General features: G+C 40.7%; 1 protein-coding gene across 1 annotated transcript in view; it reads right to left on the bottom strand.

The window, feature by feature from the left end:
• The window catches only part of MYOM1 (myomesin 1), a 155,800-nt gene that overhangs the window by 66,649 nt on the left and 71,454 nt on the right, over positions 1-17,697 (bottom strand). The window contains exons 12-16 of the mRNA XM_017878326.1: positions 16,519-16,718; positions 13,976-14,032; positions 9,250-9,374; positions 3,071-3,254; positions 2,172-2,346 (exon numbers count right to left, since the gene is read on the bottom strand). Coding sequence (XP_017733815.1) covers positions 2,172-2,346; positions 3,071-3,254; positions 9,250-9,374; positions 13,976-14,032; positions 16,519-16,718 — 741 coding nt within the window. The remainder of the gene's footprint in view (positions 1-2,171; positions 2,347-3,070; positions 3,255-9,249; positions 9,375-13,975; positions 14,033-16,518; positions 16,719-17,697) is intronic.

Raw genomic sequence — 17,697 nt, 5'->3', positions numbered from 1 at the left:
TATTTTTTAACTTTTATTTTAGGCTCAGGGATACGTGTGAAGGTTTGTTATATTGGTAAACTCGTGTCACAGGGGTTTGTTGACAGATTATTTCATCACCCAGGTATTAAGCCTAATACCCAATTAATAATATGATTAATGACTATTTCAGGTACATAACTATGGCTGTAAGGCATTGGTAGCTCCTTGTCATAGAGGCCTAGTCACTGTCTCCCTGCATGACAAGGAAGGTACTTACTTGGGAAATTACTATAGAATCTGAAGACAAAGTGAACAATGAATTCTAGAATTACCATTTAGATATGAAGACCCAATAATGAGGCGTGAATCCATGGGCAGCTTCATCCGTAAAACAGCCTCACTCTTTTCATAGCTGTTATGGCTATAAATAGCTGTTTTATGAATCACTGTAACATTTGAATCCATCCTAAGGACTGCAGCCAGAGGAAATAACAGGTCTGCTAACGAATCTGTGACTATTAGCATGTTCAAGTATTTAACCAAGGAGCCACAATCTAGGCCAGTCCTTTAGTCCTTAGAGTCAGCTTGCTTCAGCAAATATTTATTGAGGTCTCGGTGTTCCAGACACTGAGCTAGGTACTGTGGACAAAAGATGAACAAAAAATGGTGCCTGCCCTCCAACAGCTCCTGCCTACACACCACCAGCATTTCTAAATAGTCCCAGGAAAATGCTAGATAACTCCGAGGAAAAATGAAATGCACCAATAGGCTAAAAGAATCTCTTACAAAACATATTGCCTTCCCTAATTAATCTGTTTACCTCTATTATCTCACGTTCTGCAAAACCAACTCATTCTATGGGGGTCCTCGGACTGAGAAGCGGTCCAAGCCAGAAGGTGCCGAACAAGTCTATTTGACAGTTTCTGGGAGGGCGGCATCCCCCTCTCAGATTGGTCTCTGGTCTGGGTGCAGACCAGAATTCACCATCAATGTGCAAAGTTGATTGATAAAACAGTTGAAAGCAAGAAAAAAAAACAAGCCTCCCCCCATTAGAAACAGATACAAAGAGGCAGCAAATTATTCTGAATGTCTTTGTTTTGGTGTTACTATGTCTACTTAGCACTGGGTTTAATCATGTTGATGTCCAGAATTTGTAAAATGTTGATACTTTTTTCTCTTCATTTAAAATTCCTGGGTAATTTATGTTAAGTAGAGCATATTAGATCCTCAGAATCTAATATCACATTGCATATTAGATATAAAATCAGAGTGGTAAAAAAGGAAGAAGCAGCAAAAGCACTATGAAATGAACTCTTAAAATAGTTGGCATTATGTGTTGCTAAGTGTTTAACATCACAAGTAAACCTTTTTAAAAAAGATGTATTGCATCTAATATGATCAATTTTAAATTCATTTAAATAACTAAAGTGTAATTGTTTTGCTTTGCTTGTTTGTTTTTTGAGACAGGGTCTTGCTCTGTTGCCCAGGCTAGAGTATGGTGGTGTGATCATAGCTCACTGCAGCCTTGACCTCCCAGGCTCCAGCAATTCTCCCATTTCAACCTCTGGAATAGCTGGGACTATAGCACACCACCATGCTGGGCTGATTTTTGTACTTTTTGCAGAGGCAGGTTTTCGCCAGGTTGCCCAGGCTGGTCTCAAACTCCTGGGCTCAAGCAGTCAGCCCACATTGGCCTCCCAAAGTGTTGAGATTAGAGGCATGGGCCACTACATCCAGCCTTGATCTGTTTTGTTTTTTAGAGATGGGGTCTCCCTATGTTGCCCAGGCTGGCAGTGGCTATTTATAGGCCTGGTCGTCATATACTACAGCTTCGAACTCAAGCTATAGTTTAACTCAAGTTGAACTCAAGCTCAAGGGACCCTCCCACCTCAGCCTCTTGAGTAGCTGGGACTACAGGCCTGCCACTGCATTGGTTTATTTAAAGTATAATGTTTTCTTGTGTTTTTGTTTGTTTGTTTGTAGAGACAGGGTCTCATTATGTTGGCCAGGTTGGTCTTGAACTTCTGGCTTCAAGCAATCTTCCCACCTTGGCCTCCCAAAGTGCTAGGATTACAGGTGTAAGCTACCACTTCCAGCCAAAAAGTGTAATGTTTTTTTTAAAAAATCTCCCTCACTGGATGTCTGTGTGCTGTGTGTGTCTACGGCAGCCCCAGAGGCCGTTGCCCGCCCTGCACGCCCGGTTGAGTTACCGTGAGCCCTTCACGGGGTTGTTGTTACAGGGCTCCCACTTGCCAGAGCCAGCAACGCTCGCCTCTATGTAGTACCCGACCAGCTCTTTGGCATCTGTGGACTCCTCCCACGAAACTACCACCGAGGTGTCTGTGTTTCTACTCGGGACGATTTTGCCAGGAGCCTTGGGGATATCTGAGAAACAGGAACATGGTGATCAAACTCAGGAGGTTTTAAAAATTCATCCTTATTATCTATGCACAAACACACACCTAGGTATTTTACATACTGCGTCATGTCAAAGGGACAGCTGCTTTATTTTATGATTTTTTTTGAGACTGAGTTGCGCACTCTGTCGCCCAGGCTGGAGAGCAGTGGCGGGATCTTGGCTCACTGCAGCCCCTGCCTCCCGGGTTCAGGTAATTTTCCCACCTCAGCCTCCTGAGTAGCTGGGACTACAGGCATGCGCCACAACGCCTGGCTGATTTTTGTATTTTTGGTACAGACAGGGTTTCACCATGTTGGCCAGGCTGGTCTCAAACTCTTGGACTCAGGTGATCTGCCTGCCTCGACCTCCCAAAGTGCTCAGATTACAGGCATGAGCCAACGCGCCTGGCCTACATGGTATTTTTTAAAGCAAAAAATTTAAAAACAGTTAGGGAGCATGGATAAACTAAATGTCCATGAACTTCAGAAAAAACACATTATCAATATTGTTGAAACTCCCAAAGAAGTTTACTTTTCATAAACAAAAACAATGAATTTTTGTTTAATGCATAGGTTAAGTACAGCCATCAAGTAAATGTATAATATGAAAGAAGTATGTCACCATTTTTACTCCTGGCCAAATATACACATACTAGTTAGATTCTTGCTTTGAAATTTTCTCTTGAAGTAAAAGAAGTTCACAGTTGCTTACCAAGTTTGTCCCCCACCACAGTCACCTCCGTTGCATCCGAGGGCTCGCCAACTCCTGCAGAATTAGAACAGCGGACGCGGAAACAGTAGGATTTCCCCTCGGCCAGGTCAAACAGAGCAAAGCGGGGAGACTTCACGGGGAGTTCCGTGTTCACTCGCTGCCAGTTTTCTGTTCCTGCCTCACACTGCAGCAAGAACAGGAAAACTCATTGAAAGCACAGCAAGCACAAGTGAGAATCCAGGCCAGGCATCTCCAAGTTTCATTCATCTACAACAAACCACTCCCTGTAATGCAAGCTGGACTGGAGGAGAGATTTGGAGGGAATGGGGGATGAGGCAGCTGAAGTTTGTAGGATTCTCTAAATCAAACATGGCTTTTGATATGGTTTGGCTGTGTCCCTGCCCAAATCTCATCTAGAATTGTAGCTCCCATAATTCCCATGTGTGTGGGAGGGACCTGGTGGGAGATAATTGAATCATGGGCGGCAGTTTCCCCCATACTGTTCTCGTGGTAGTGAGTAAGTCTCACGAGAGCTGATGGTTTTAGAAGGAGAAACCTCTTTCACTTGGTTCTTATTCTGTCTCTTCCCTGCCACCATGTAAGACATGCCTTTCACCTTCCACCTTGATTGTGAGACCTCCCCAGCCACACGGAACTGTGAGTCCATTAATCCTCTTTTTCTTTATAGATTACCCAGTTTCTGGTATGTCGTTATCAACGGCATGAAAATGGACTAATATAGCATTGTATTGTTTGAAAAATATGCTACTTAAATACTCCACTTCTTTTGTTAACTAAATACAATAATCTGCTTACAAAAGTCTTATTTTGAGGATAGTTTGAGGTCAGGTAATTTTCTAATTAAATTTTATTTTATTTTATTTTATTTTTGAGACAGGGTCTTACCCTGTCACCCAGGCTAGAGTACAGTGGCACAATCACGGCTCACTGCAGCCTTGACCTCTTTGGGTTCAAGTGATCCTCCCACCTCAGCCTCCCAAGTAGTTGGAACTACAGGCACATGCCACCACACCTGGTTAACTTTTGTATTTTTCTGTAGAGATGAGGTTTCCCCATTTTGTCCAGGCTGGTCTCTAACTCTTGGGTTCAAGTGATCCACCCACTTCAGCCTCCCACAGGCATGAGCCACTGCACCTGGCCTGCCCATTACCTATTTAAAAGAATTCTTGGTCCTTTTCTTATCACTCTCTGTTTCTTAGCCTGCTTTATTCTTCTTCAGTCATGTATCACTGTTTGAAATCAAGTTATTTATTTGTTGTCTCCTCCACTGAAGAGCAAATCACATAAGCTCAGGGAGCTTTGTTCACTGCTTTATGGCAGAGCACAGAATTCCATCTGGCAAATAGTACATAATCAACTACAGTATTTTTTTTTCTAAATGAATGAAAGATGAAGATGTTCTTCTACTATATGATCCAGCAATCCCATTGCTGGGTATATATCCAAAAGAAAGAAAATCAGTATGTCAAAGAGATGTCTGCACTCCCATGTTTATTGCTGCACTACTCACAGTGGCCAAAATATGGAATCAACCCAGGTACCCACCAGTGGATGAATAGGATAAAGAAACTGTGGTAAATATGCACAACGGAATACTATTTAGCCATAAAAAAGAATGAACTCCTGTCATCTGCAGCAATATGAATAGAATTGGAGGTCATTATGTTAAGTAAAATAAGTCAGGCACATAAAGACAAATATCTCACGTTCTCACTCATATGTGGGAGCTAAAAAATTTGATCTCATGGAGGTAGAGAGTAGAACGGTGGTTACCAGAGGCTGAGAAGGGTTGGGGGCAGTGGTGAAGAGAAGTTGGTTAATGGGCACAAAAATACAATTAGAAGAAATAAGTTCTAGTGTTCAATAGCACAGTAGGGTGACTACAGTTATCAATAATTTATTATATATTTCAAAATACCTAAAAGATAAGATTTGGAATTTTCTCAACACAAATAATAAATGTTTGAGGTGATGGGTACCCCAATTACTCTGATTTGATCATTACATATTGCAAGGATGTATCAAAATATTCAGTGTACCCTGTAAATATATGCATTGATTATGTATCAATAAAATCCAGATTTAAAAAAGATGTTCTCTTTTTTTGCCCAAGTCTTAGAATAATTAATGGGAAAACTAATTTAATGAGACTCTATTCTTAAAATGAAAATGATGTAGAGTGACTTGGAAATCCTCGAATGAAGGACCTGGTGTATATTTAAGCTCTGGTAGAAGATACTGTAAGAAAACTGTCAGAAGCCTTTGGTAATCCTTTTTCCCTCCTATTTTGATTTCCAACTTTGCCCATGGTTGGTAAGAGAAGAACTTTAGAAACTCTTGCCTGATTTTGCTAGAGAAATTTTTAATGGTTTCAAAAGACTTTTCTGAAATCCAGATCTCGTGACAGATTGACCAGCTGTCAGGATGGTACATTTTTGGGACTTTAAGTTTATTAGTCCATCACACAGCATGATCTTCCTTGACTTGATAAGGAGGTAACATGGCATGGCATAGAGGAGTCAAAGGGATGGGATCTGGTCCCTCTGTGTTAATAACAAGCCACGTGACCTTGGAAAGCCACACACACGCTCTCGGCCTCAGTTTCATCTTCTATAAAATGAGCCAATTTGACAAGGTAACCGCTCAAGTTCCTTGCAGTGTTTTTTATGATAACGTATCTTTTGTGTGTCTGCTGTCTCCTGAGGGACGAAACTCTCTCAGACCTTTAATCTTTTTGTTTATAGCTTTAATTTCTTTTGACATATTCCGCCCCGGCAAATTCTTAAGCCATTGTCAGTTGTTTATACTCTCATAAAAAAATAGCTGCCTTTCACTGTGCCGAAAACTTTATAAGCCATTATAACTCTTTACACCTCTCAACTATGCCATGGAGTAGGTATTGTGGAGGTAGTATTGTATGATTGTCAACATTTTCCAGAGGAGAAGACAAGCCTGGGAAGATTGAAAGGCGACCCAGTGTAATTGTTGGATTTATGCACCTGAACCAGACTGCTGGGGTTCAAATCTCAGTTCTGTTTTGTACCAGCTCTGTGACCTCGGGCAAATTATATACCTTTCTATGCGTCAGTTTCCTCACCTACAAAATAGGCATGATCTGTTATGCCTTTCTCTGTTCCCCACTCCCTTCTAGCCTCACGATGTTCATGCCCTACTACAGAAGGAGGAGTGGTACAGAAGGCACAGTGGCTCACAACTGTAATCCCAGCACTTTAGGAGGCTAACGGGAGGATCACTTGACCTCAGGAGTTTGAGATCAGCCTGGGCAACATAAGGAGACCCCATCTCTACAAAACATTTAAAAATATACAGGCATGATGAAAACAAAGGTATTTACCACATAGGGCTACTCTAAGAATTAAGTGGGTTAATTAATGTAAGGTGCTTAGAACAGTGCAAATCTTAGCCATGTTCATTCCTGCTGTTAACGAGTGATACAGTCCTTGTCTCTGACACAATCAGATTTTTGATAGGGGAGTGAGAGAAAGAGCTCAGGACGTAAAACACCTGAGGAAAATGTTTGGGACTAAAAAGAACACAGTAGGACGGGGAGGCTGGAAGTCCGAGGACTGATTCATCTGAGTCCCTTGCTAATAAACCCTTCAATTTCACCCGTTCTGGGGATCAAGGACATGCCGTGAAGAAGAACAAGCACAGGGGTGGCCCAAGAGGCAGCATGCCGGGTGCAGGGCATCCTGGAACAGACACAGCAGGGACAGGAGCGCACAAACCTTTTCCCTTTAGAAAGGTCAGCATATCAGAAGAGCTGCATCAGAAATAATTTTAGTCTCAGCTCAGAACAGTTTGACATTTGGATGGTTCTGCAAATGTACCCCAGGTCCCTGGATGTGTTCTGTGTCCTCAATACCCAACATCCTGGGTGTTCTGTGTTCCGTGCCCTGTGCAGGCCTCTCTACATAGTACTGTGTTCATAAACGCCCCCTTCTGTTCCATGCCAATAGGTGTGCTGGAGGAAGAATATTTAAATTTTTAATCACAAATTCATAGGTATTTAGGTCTAAGGAAGTTATAGGCTTTCACAGAGAAATTAGAGTTTATATGACCAGAGGAAAGGTTCAGCAGCAGCCAAAGCTGACTCATCTGCAGAAAACGCCTCTGAATAGTTGTTATGTGTCCTTATTATAGGAAAGACGGCAATTACTGTCACCGAGGTTATTCAGAACCTTCTTCCTGTGGAGTGTTTCAAAGAGATTCAGTGGGGGTGTGTATTAAACACACTAGGAAATGAACATCGATCCACCACTCTATTTTTGCCATCTATTTTCTTTTAAAAAGCTTACAATGCAGCCAGGCATGGTGGCTCATGCCTGTAATCCCAGCACTTCGGGAGGCTGAGGCAGGAGGATTACTTGAGGTCAGGAGTTCGAGACCACCCTGGCCAACATGGTGAAACCCTGTCTCTACTAAAAATACAAAATTTAGCTGGGCGTGGTGGCTCACGCCTGTAATCCCAGCTACTCAGGAGGCTGAAGCAGGAGAATTGCTTAGACTGGGGAGGCGGAGTTTGCAGTGAGCTAAGATTGTGTCACTGCACTCCAGCCTGGGTAACAGAGAGACTCCATCTCAAAAAAAAAAAAAAAAAAAGCTTAGAATACTACTCAAGTTATATTACATTTGAAGTTGATATCTAGAAAGTATATAAAAATTTAGTATTATTTCTGTAAAACAAGACTCTCTTGGAAGATATCCATATTGCATGCAGAGGAGATAAGGCATCCATTGTTACCAATTTGCTAGGAATAAAAAGGAAGTGAAGAATGCAGCTCAAAGATATTTGCGTATTGTCTTTATGTTGTTACCTAATTTGCGGGAAATGTTTGCATACACCTATATACCTTATGAACATATTATCTTGCAATAATTTATCAGGAAGGTGGACCTAATAGATGTTACAAAATTGAATGGACCAAAACAGTATTAAGGATGAAAAGAGAAAGGACCTTTAGGAAATATTAACTGGATGCACCATATTTTTATTAAAAAAATTTCTATGATTTTGCATATGGAAGTAAAATGCAAAGTAAATGATACCTTTTCATGCTATCACACAATTTTATTTAAAAAAATTTAAAAGTACAAACACTTGTTTCATTTATTGTTCTAAAAAATGGTGCCTCACTACCAATAAAAATATAAATGTTCTTACATATGGGATAAAATAAACTTATTTTCTTTCATTTTCTCAATTATATCCTAATCAGAACCTTTTTAACAAATGGATTTTGAACCTCGTTTTAAGCAAATTCTCTTTAAATGTCGTTTTCCAGTAGCCATGATCCTGTTAGCCAAGGACTTCTTGCCCCCCTAAGACCTGTGCCTTGCCTGGCCGCTCTCCTGTTTCTACACTTGTGGCAGAGTCAGTTCCCCCAAAATAATGTCCTGTACAGGTCTTGGCTCTTCTGCATTTGTTGGGCATAAATCCTTATCAGAACTCCCCTCAAATACGGATGTGTGGTTGATTCACATGCCGTTCTCATTCGTTCCACCCATTCTGGGCCTTCACTGCATGCTGCCTTCTCTAATGTTCTCATTCCCAACATAATTGTAAGCTATCTGGGGAAAGAACTTGCCAATATTTACTGTTTTGTGATCCCTGACCTCATTCCGCTACCTGTGCTCAGAGTGGAGCTAGCCAAGTACAGCGGCGTGAGGTTGCTGTCTTCCACACTGCCGGCCATTTGAGAGTATTGCCCCTTCTCTGTTTCCCCTCCCTTCTAGCCTCACGATGTTCATGCCCTGCTACAGAAGGAGGAGTGATAGAGAGATGAAAAGCCATTACCAAGCAAGGGAGACAGGAAGGTCCCTAGAAAACATGGTCATACAGGCAATCTACCATTTCAGGAACATTTCTCTTCTTGTAGGGGCTATGATATTGGGTCTGGATCTCTCATGAGTCTATGGGTGAGTCTTGGGGATCCATAAACCCCTAGATTTTCAGGCACAGTTCTGTGTTATACACTTTGTTCTATGGAGAAAGTTAACAGTTTATAAAGATCTAGTGAGTTCAGGAAATGTTCCCTCCTCCTCCCTCACTCCATTGTCCCTGGGAATTTAGCCTCTACTTTTCTAAAGAAATCGTTAGGAGGTAGTATGAGGTCACGTTGATTCTAGAGTCTTACCTTTTCCACAAAGTACATAATGCCCTCATGACCACGCTGACGAGGGGGCTTCCAGCTGAGCACCACGTAGCTCCGGGTGGCCTCAGTGACAGAGAGGTCTGTCGGGGGGCCAGGCACAATACCCTCTGAAAAACAACAAGCACACATGAGAAGCACACATTCTGGGTAGCCCAGGATACTCCGAGAGCCACAGATGCTGCTCTCCTTGTGGAGGAAGACTTCATTACGGCTCCGCAGTATAAAGAAATACCTTGTCTCTAAAATTCCCCCAACACATCATTCATTCATTCATTCTTCAAATGCCATTGAGCAGTTGTTGTTGTTTTGGTTTTTTTGTGGGGGAAAGGGTCTCACTCTACCGCGTGGTGGCGTGCAGTGGTGCAATTATGTCTCACTGCTGCCCTGACCTCCTGGGCCCAAGTGATCCTCCCACCTCAGCCTTCCAAATAGCTGGGACCACAGGTGCACACCACCACACCTACATAATTCAATTTTTTTTTTTTTTTTTTTTTGTAGAGACGAGGTCTCCCTATGTTGCCCAGGCTAGTCTTGGACTCCTGAGCTAAAGTGATCCTCCTGCCTTGGCCTCCCAAATTGCTGGGATCACAGGCGTGAGCCACAGCGGCCAGCCCCATTGCTCATTTAGAATATAGAGCTAAGGAATCTAGGATACTCTTCTTATCTTTAGTTCTGAGGCCAGGTCAGGAGTGTTAGGGTGAAAGCAAGGACAAATTTCCAGAAGCACCCTGATCCCAGAAGTCCCAGAGCATCTAGAGTTTTGAGCCACACGAACCCCCCACAAGCAGGATTTACCCTGGCTCAGATATGAAAATACGTGGCGCACTGAATCCTATAAGCAGATAGGCAGGAGCCAAGGACCCAGTGGAGCTGAGTTTATAGTTTTAGTAAAGTTTAGGACAGTTCCAGTTTACAGTTACAGTAAAGTTGGTCTTATCAGGCAGGGGGGAAGGAGACTAGACATACATAGACTCCAGAGGTCAAGAAAAATAATGGGGTACAGAAAAAATATTTAAAGAAATAATGATGAAAAATTTCCAAATCTGATGAAAACTACAAACTCACAGATTAGAGAAACTTGCAAACCCTAGGCACAAGATATATGAAGAAAACTACGCAATGCATATCATAATCAAATGCCAAAAACTAGTGATAAAGAGAATATATTAAAAGCAGATAGAGAAGACACATTATATATTAAGGAACAAAAATAAGAATAAAAGCAATCATTCTTGTAGTGTAGATCTGCGTTATGCTGAACAAAGCTCTTAAAGTACTGAGAGAAAAAACTGTCAACCTAGAATTCTATACTTAGTGAAGATATAGTTCAAGAATGAAGGTAAAACAGAGGTTTTTTTTCATATAACAAAGGATAAAATACCAGCACTACAAGAAACATTCAAGGAAGTGCATCGGGTAAAAACAAAATCATATCAGATGGAAATCTGGATTTATACAAAGAAATGAAAAGTAACAGAAATGATAAAAATGTGAGTGAATAAAACCTTTTTTCTTACATTTTATATCTCTGAAAGATAACTGACTACAGTCAAAATAGTAATATTGTATTATGTAATTTACAATAAATATGCAAATAAAATGTATGACAATAACAGCACCAAGGCTAAGAGTGGGCAATGGAATAATACTGTTGCAGGCCAGGCACGATGTATCATGCCTGTAGTCCAGACACTTTGAGAGGCCAAGGCAAATGAATTGCTTGAGCTCAGGAGTTTGAGACCAGCCTGGGCAACTTGGTGAAACCCCAACTCTACAAAAAATACAAAAATTAGCCAGGTATGGTGGTGTGTACCTACAACTCCAGCTACCTGGGAGGCTGAGGTGGGAGAATTGCTTGAGCCCAAGAGGTTGAGGCTGCAGTGAGCCATCATCATGCCACTGCACTCCAGCCTGGGCAACAGAGAGAGACCCTGTCTGGGGGAAAAAAAAAAAAAAAAAAAAAAAAAAAAAAAAGCACTGTTGTAAATTCTTACACTACATGTGAAGTAATATAATATTACTGGAAGGTAGACTATGAAAAGTCAGTCAGGACAAAGGAGGTAAAACATGAATATCAGGAATGAAAGAGGTGACACCACTACAAATTCTGCAGATATTAAAAGGATAATAAGAAAATATGAACAATTTTATGAATGAATAAGTTTCTTGAAAGATGAAAACTATTAAATTTTACTCAAGAAAAAGTAAATAACCTGAATAGTCCTAAGTTTATTTTAAAAATTGAATTTGCAGTATAAAATCTTCCCACAACAAAACAAAACAAACAAACCAAAAAACAAACCTCCAGGCCTAGATGGCTCTACTGGTAAATTATACTAAATGTTCAATAAAAAAATAATAAAAGTTCACACACGCTCTTTCAAAAAAATTAAATAATGGGAACACTTTCCACTCATTACCCTAATACCAAAACCAAACCAAGACTTTACCAGGAAAAACCACAGACCAATATCTTTTATGAATATAGATACAAGAATTCCTTTAAAAAATTTTAGCAAATAAACTCCAGCAATGTATAAAAAAGATAACACAGCATAACATAGTGACATTCAACCCAAGACTGTGAGGTTTAGTTTGCGTCACTTACTTTATTTAGGTTTAATAATCTAAAATTAATTAATGTAATTCAACATGTTAGTGGAAAAATAAGAATCATATGATCATCTCAATAGAAACAGGAAAAGCATTTGACAAAATCCAACACTTTTCCCTAATATAAACTCTCAGAAAACCAGGAGTAGAAGAAATTTTCCTCAACTGGATAAAGGATATCTATACAAAACCTACACTTAATGTTAGACTTAATGGTGACAGCCTGAATGCTTTCCCCCTGAGATCAGGAAAAGGCAAAGATGACCACTTCTATTCAACATTGTACTAAAGGTTCTAGATGGAGCAATAAGGAAAGAAAAAGAAATAAAAGGTATCCAGATTGAAAAGAAAGATGTTAATTTATCTTTATTTACAGATAGCATAATCCTGTAATAGAAAATCCATAAAAAATTTCATAAAAAACCCTAATGTTTGTGAGAATTAATAAATTAGTTCAGCAAGGATGCAGGACACAAAATCAATATACAAAGATCAATTGTGTTTCTTTCTAATAGAATCAATAACAAATTAAAGTAAAAAGCAATACCATTTACAGCATCATCAGAAATCTGAAATACTTGAGATTAAATCTATAAAAATGTGCAGGACCTGCACACTAAAACTACTAAGGTGGGAGAAATGAAAGCAAAGCTGAATGAATGGAGATACAGGCTATGTTCATAAATCAAAGGACTCAATACTGTTCGGCTGAAATCCCAGCATGTGTTTTGTAGAAGTTGATAAGCTGATTTTAAAATTTATATAGAAACGTAAAGACAGAATAGCTGAAACAACTTTGGGAGGAAAAAAACCAACACAAGATTAGAGGACTTACAGTGATTTTAAGATTCTAAAATTTATATGTGAAATAAAATGAAACTCAGAAAAGCTGTAGTAATAAAGACAGCATGGTACTGATGGAGGGGAAAGAAAACTGACCAATAGAGATTCCAGAAATTGATCCGCAAATACGTAATAAATTGAATTTGACAATGGTGCCAAGACAAATTGTTGGGTAAAGAATAATCTTTTCAATAGATATTGCTGAAATAATTTAATAGCCATATGCAAGTATGAATGATAGGAATAACTGAGACCCTTACTTCTTGTAACACAGAAAAAATTAATTTTAAATGCGTCACCGAGTGAAACGTAAAAACGAACGCTATAACATTTCCAGAGGGGAAAAAACACGAAGAATACCTGGATTTGACAAAGATGCCCAATGTCACAAAAACTGGCAAATTAACACATGAAAAGATGCTCGACATTATGAATGAAACGCAAATCAAAGCCACAAAGAAATACCACTATGAACCTACTAGAATGGCTAAAATTAGAAAGACTGGCCACACTAAGTCCTAGTGACAAGGTGGGAGCAACTGGAACTCTCATGTGGCGCTGGTGGGAATGCAACATGGTACGATCATTTCGGAAAACAGTTGGCAGTTCCTTTAAAAATTAAGCATACACTTACCACATAACACATCCATTCAACTCCTAGGTATTTACACAAGATACAAATGAAAGCATATGTCCAGAGAAACAGTTAAGAATGTTCATAGAAGCTTTCAACAGTGAATGGATAAATACATTGGAATGAATTGATATACACACCAACGTAGATAAATCTCAAAATAATTATGCTGAGTAAAGAAAAACAGACAAAAATGAACACGATTCAATTGATCTACAATTGTGGACAATGTAAACTACAGTGACAGAAACCAGATCAGTGATGGCTGGAGATGGGGAGACATGAAAGGGAGGAATTATGAAGGGGAAGGGGAAATTTTAGGGGTGATAAATATGTTCATTATTTTGAAAATGATGATGGTTTCATGGGTACATACACGTGTAAAATTTATCAAATTGTACATGTTACATATTTGCAGTATATTGTATGACAATTACACCTTAATAAAGCTTTAAAAATAAAATGGGATTCTCTGACTTAAGTTACTTACAATCTCCATATATTTTAGAATGTTCTTCCCAAAACATCTTAAGCAATACACACGACACCCTCTACAACAAAAGCCAAACTGCTTAGCAAAACATCAGCAATAGTATCTGGGGCAACTAGACTTCTTACCTGAAGGTTCTTCTTCAGTAACAATGATCTGTCCAGTCCAGGGTGCTGAGGGGCGACCTGAACAAAGACAAATATAAGAATCACAAACGTTCACAAGTGTGCAATTTATCAGCTGCACTGATGAGTTGGGAAAGTGGCCAGATTAGTCACAACTGGGGTTGTTACTAGTAGACTTCTGTGTTTTCCCATGAATGGTATCAATCATGTAGAGGGCATCGTGGGAAGCACAGCCCCTGTCCTCAAGGTACTCATAATCTCCTGGAGCCTGGAATCTGCCTGGACTGGCTGAGTAGACGTTTCTGGAACTGTACTGGCACAAGCTAGGTAAGTAACCTGTGTTCATTTAACTGTCCAGTATGAATCTCCTGGAACAGGTAGGCTTGCCCATCCCCTCTGAAGAGATAGCATGCGTTTGGGAGAAACATTTCCAGAACAATTGTAAGTCCAGTAGTTATTTATCTGTCACAATAAGATGAAAGAGGAGAGGGAGTGCTGATCCTGCAGTAAAGCTCAGCAAAGCAAATCTTTCCCATTACATTTTGAAAAACATTATCTCCAAAGGAAATCAGTTGAGATCCTGAGCAAGGAAAATGAATGATACGGGTACAAAGTTAAAGAGGAGATTTTACTTGTATGATCCCATAAACATCAGAAAGAGAGAGTGGTTCTACTCTTGCCTTAACCAGGGAACTTTCTATCAGTTTGTGCAAAAACGGAAAGGCGGTGAAGAAGATAACTTATTTTCAATTCAAGCAGATCTTATTTTGATTTGAATTGATAAAAGAGGAGAAAATGAATGTATGAGATGGAATTTGCAAGTTTAGAAAAGAAGGCAGGAAGTCGGAGGGTTGGTGAAAAGTGACTGAAGAGCAATCAAGGCGCCTGATGGGACACGGTTGCTGGGGAAACGGTAACATTATCATTATCATTTTGAGATGGAGTCTCGCTGTCGCCCAGGCTGGAGTGCAGTGGCGTGACCTTGGCTCACTGCAACCTCTGCCTCCCGGGTTCAAATGATTCTTCTGCCTTAGCCTTCCGAGTAGCTGGCATTACAGGTGCCTGCCACCATGCCTGGATAATTTTTTGTATTTTCAGTAGAGACAGGGTTTCGCCATGTTGGCCAGGCTGGTCACGAACTGCGGACCTCAGGTGATCCACCCACCTCGGCCTCAGAGTGCTGGAGCAGACGTTTCTGGAACCGTACTAGCACAAGCTAGGTAAGTAACCTGTGTTCATTTAACTGTCCAGTATGAATCTCCTGGAGTGATTCCAGGTGTGAGCCACCACACCCAGTCAGTGACTTTATTTTAATTAGACTTTTATGATGCCACTACATGTACTGAAGGTAAAGAATAACACTGTGAATGTAGCATAGACCAGCAGTCCTCTACAAAGGTGATTTTGCACCTCAGGTGACATTTGGTAGTGTCTCCATGACACTGCTGGTATCTAGTGGGTAGAGACAAGAGATGTTGCTCAGCCTCTGGCAATGAACAGGACACCCCCAGCCACCTCCCGCAACAACAAAGAATTACTGGTCTAAAATGCCAGTAGGGCCAAGGTTGAGAAGCCTGGCATAAGACTGAAATGTTACTATCCAACACTTCTCGTAATGTCATTTTACGTTCCCTGTTGTTGGAGATGCCATATGGGTTTCCATGAAACAAATGTAGGGCATGATTCATGTACCATGGTTTTGACATTAAGACTTGGAGACTAAACTTATTAAAAGATTATTATTATTGTTATTATTGAGACAGGGTCTCACTCTGTTGCCCAGGCTGGAGTGCAATGGTGTGATCACAGCTCACTGCAGCCTTGACCTCCTGGGCTCTAGCAATCCTCCCACCTCAGCCTCCTAAGTAGCTGGGACTTACAGGTATGTGCTACCACACCTGGATTTTTTTTTTTTTTTTAAAGATGGGGTCTTTCTATGTTGCCAGGGCTGGACTCAGAACTCCTAGGCTCAAGCAATCCTCCCACCTTTGCCTCCCCAAGTGCTGGGATTACAGGCGTGAGCCTCTGCGCCTGGCCTGAAAAGATGATTTTTGACAGTCTAATATGAGAACTCAAACCTAGATTAGATATAGTGTTGTCTATCTATTTTTCCTTTGATATAGAGAGACGCACTGTGCTGAGATATTAATGCTCTAAGGGTGGACTCCAAGGTAAAGAAATAGACCTAGAGGCAGAAAGAAAATTATCTTTGGAATGTATAATAATGGGAATAAAAATGTTCTCCAGGCTCTTTGCTTTCATACTTCATTCCACACACAATGCCTGGAACTCAGTTTAACAACATAAATGTTTCTGACTAAAATAAAATAAAATAAGTAAAATAAAATAAAATAAAATAAAACCCTTAAGAGAATGACTAAGGCAAAGTTTTCGGGGATTTTTCCCCCTCGGATTTTCTGAAGAAAGGATTTCTTGTTCTTGTCTCCCTCTAGTGGAAGGGAGAGGAACAACCTTGCAATGAAGCTGATTCTTGCAGTCATTTTAAAAAGGTTTAGGGAAGGTCCTGAAAAATGAAAAGTGCTTACTTTTAAGTCTGGCTTTCTCAGCTGGATCCAGAGCAGCCACAGGCTCGGAAACTCGAGATGGGAAACCTATTCCCGTTTTATTCACAGCTCGAACTCGGAAGATATAGGAACGACCTTCGATCAATCCAGTGACAGGAAAACGAGCAAACTTCACAGGTGTGTCATTGCACTGCGACCAGCTATCTGTGCCCACCTCACACCTAAAGGAATGAGCGTGATTGACAAAAACAGTAAAAGAAGTATGGCTTAATGAATATCTCCAGAGCTGCCAAACCAACCAGTTGTTTCAGATCTCCCAGTAAAATATCCAAGTCAGGCGTGGCTCGCTAGCTGGTGAACTGCAGGCACCCAGTTTCACTCAAATGCACTGTGTCTTCTTTACCAAGAGGAGAGAAGCCTCGGGTCCTTCGTGAACGCATAAAAGGCAGGTGTCTGAGGGGCCTTGTGTACAAAGCAGACGGGTTTGGAGGCTGCTGGGCTAAGCAGATAAATATATCCAATCTTAGCACTGGAAAGGACCCCCAAACGTCTCCCCGGCAGATGCCTTAAATTCTACCATTAGTGACTTCTCTGTCTTCCTTAGGTATTTCCTTTGAAAAACAGAGATATGATTGAGAAAATGGGCATCGTAAAAGATAGCTATTTGGACTGTAGTTTGGAGAATAGTTCACCATATTTTCTCACTTGATGGTCATTACATCCTGTATAGAGGGTAAGGAGGTTATTGTGGAGATGTTTCTTTAACCGAAGAGACTGATGAGAGGTGGGGAGATGCCCAGGCCTGGCAGGGGCAGATTGAGTAGGTACTTGGAAACACTGATTTCTAATTGAGTGCTTTTACAGCAGTTGGCACCTGGGGATGGAGTGGGTCACTCCCAGCAGACAAATGTGACAGCTCGTATCATGCTGTTGGCCTGATCAACAAAGCTTTAGGGGCTCAACATGTGATTAAATTTTACAGCATTAGGATTAAGCAACTCTTACTTTTTTTATGAGCAGAGTGCTGCACTTTTAGTTCATATCATTTCCCCAACATGGGCTCTATGTCCAAAATGTATAATTCCCAAATGATTCTCAGGGGCCTGGGGGTTGCCAGTGGCAGGACAGAGGTGGCTGGTGTGGGAAGTTTATCTCCCCTCCTCACAATCACCTTCCTCTCTTTTTTTTTTTTTTTTTTTT

The sequence above is a fragment of the Rhinopithecus bieti genome, unplaced genomic scaffold, assembly GCF_001698545.2.
Source record: "Rhinopithecus bieti isolate Rb0 unplaced genomic scaffold, ASM169854v2 scaffold_11839, whole genome shotgun sequence".
In the NCBI taxonomy this organism is placed as follows: Eukaryota; Metazoa; Chordata; class Mammalia; order Primates; family Cercopithecidae; genus Rhinopithecus; species Rhinopithecus bieti.
The sequence above is the reverse complement of the archived record's forward strand: the minus strand, read 5'-3'. Positions and strand labels throughout refer to the sequence as shown.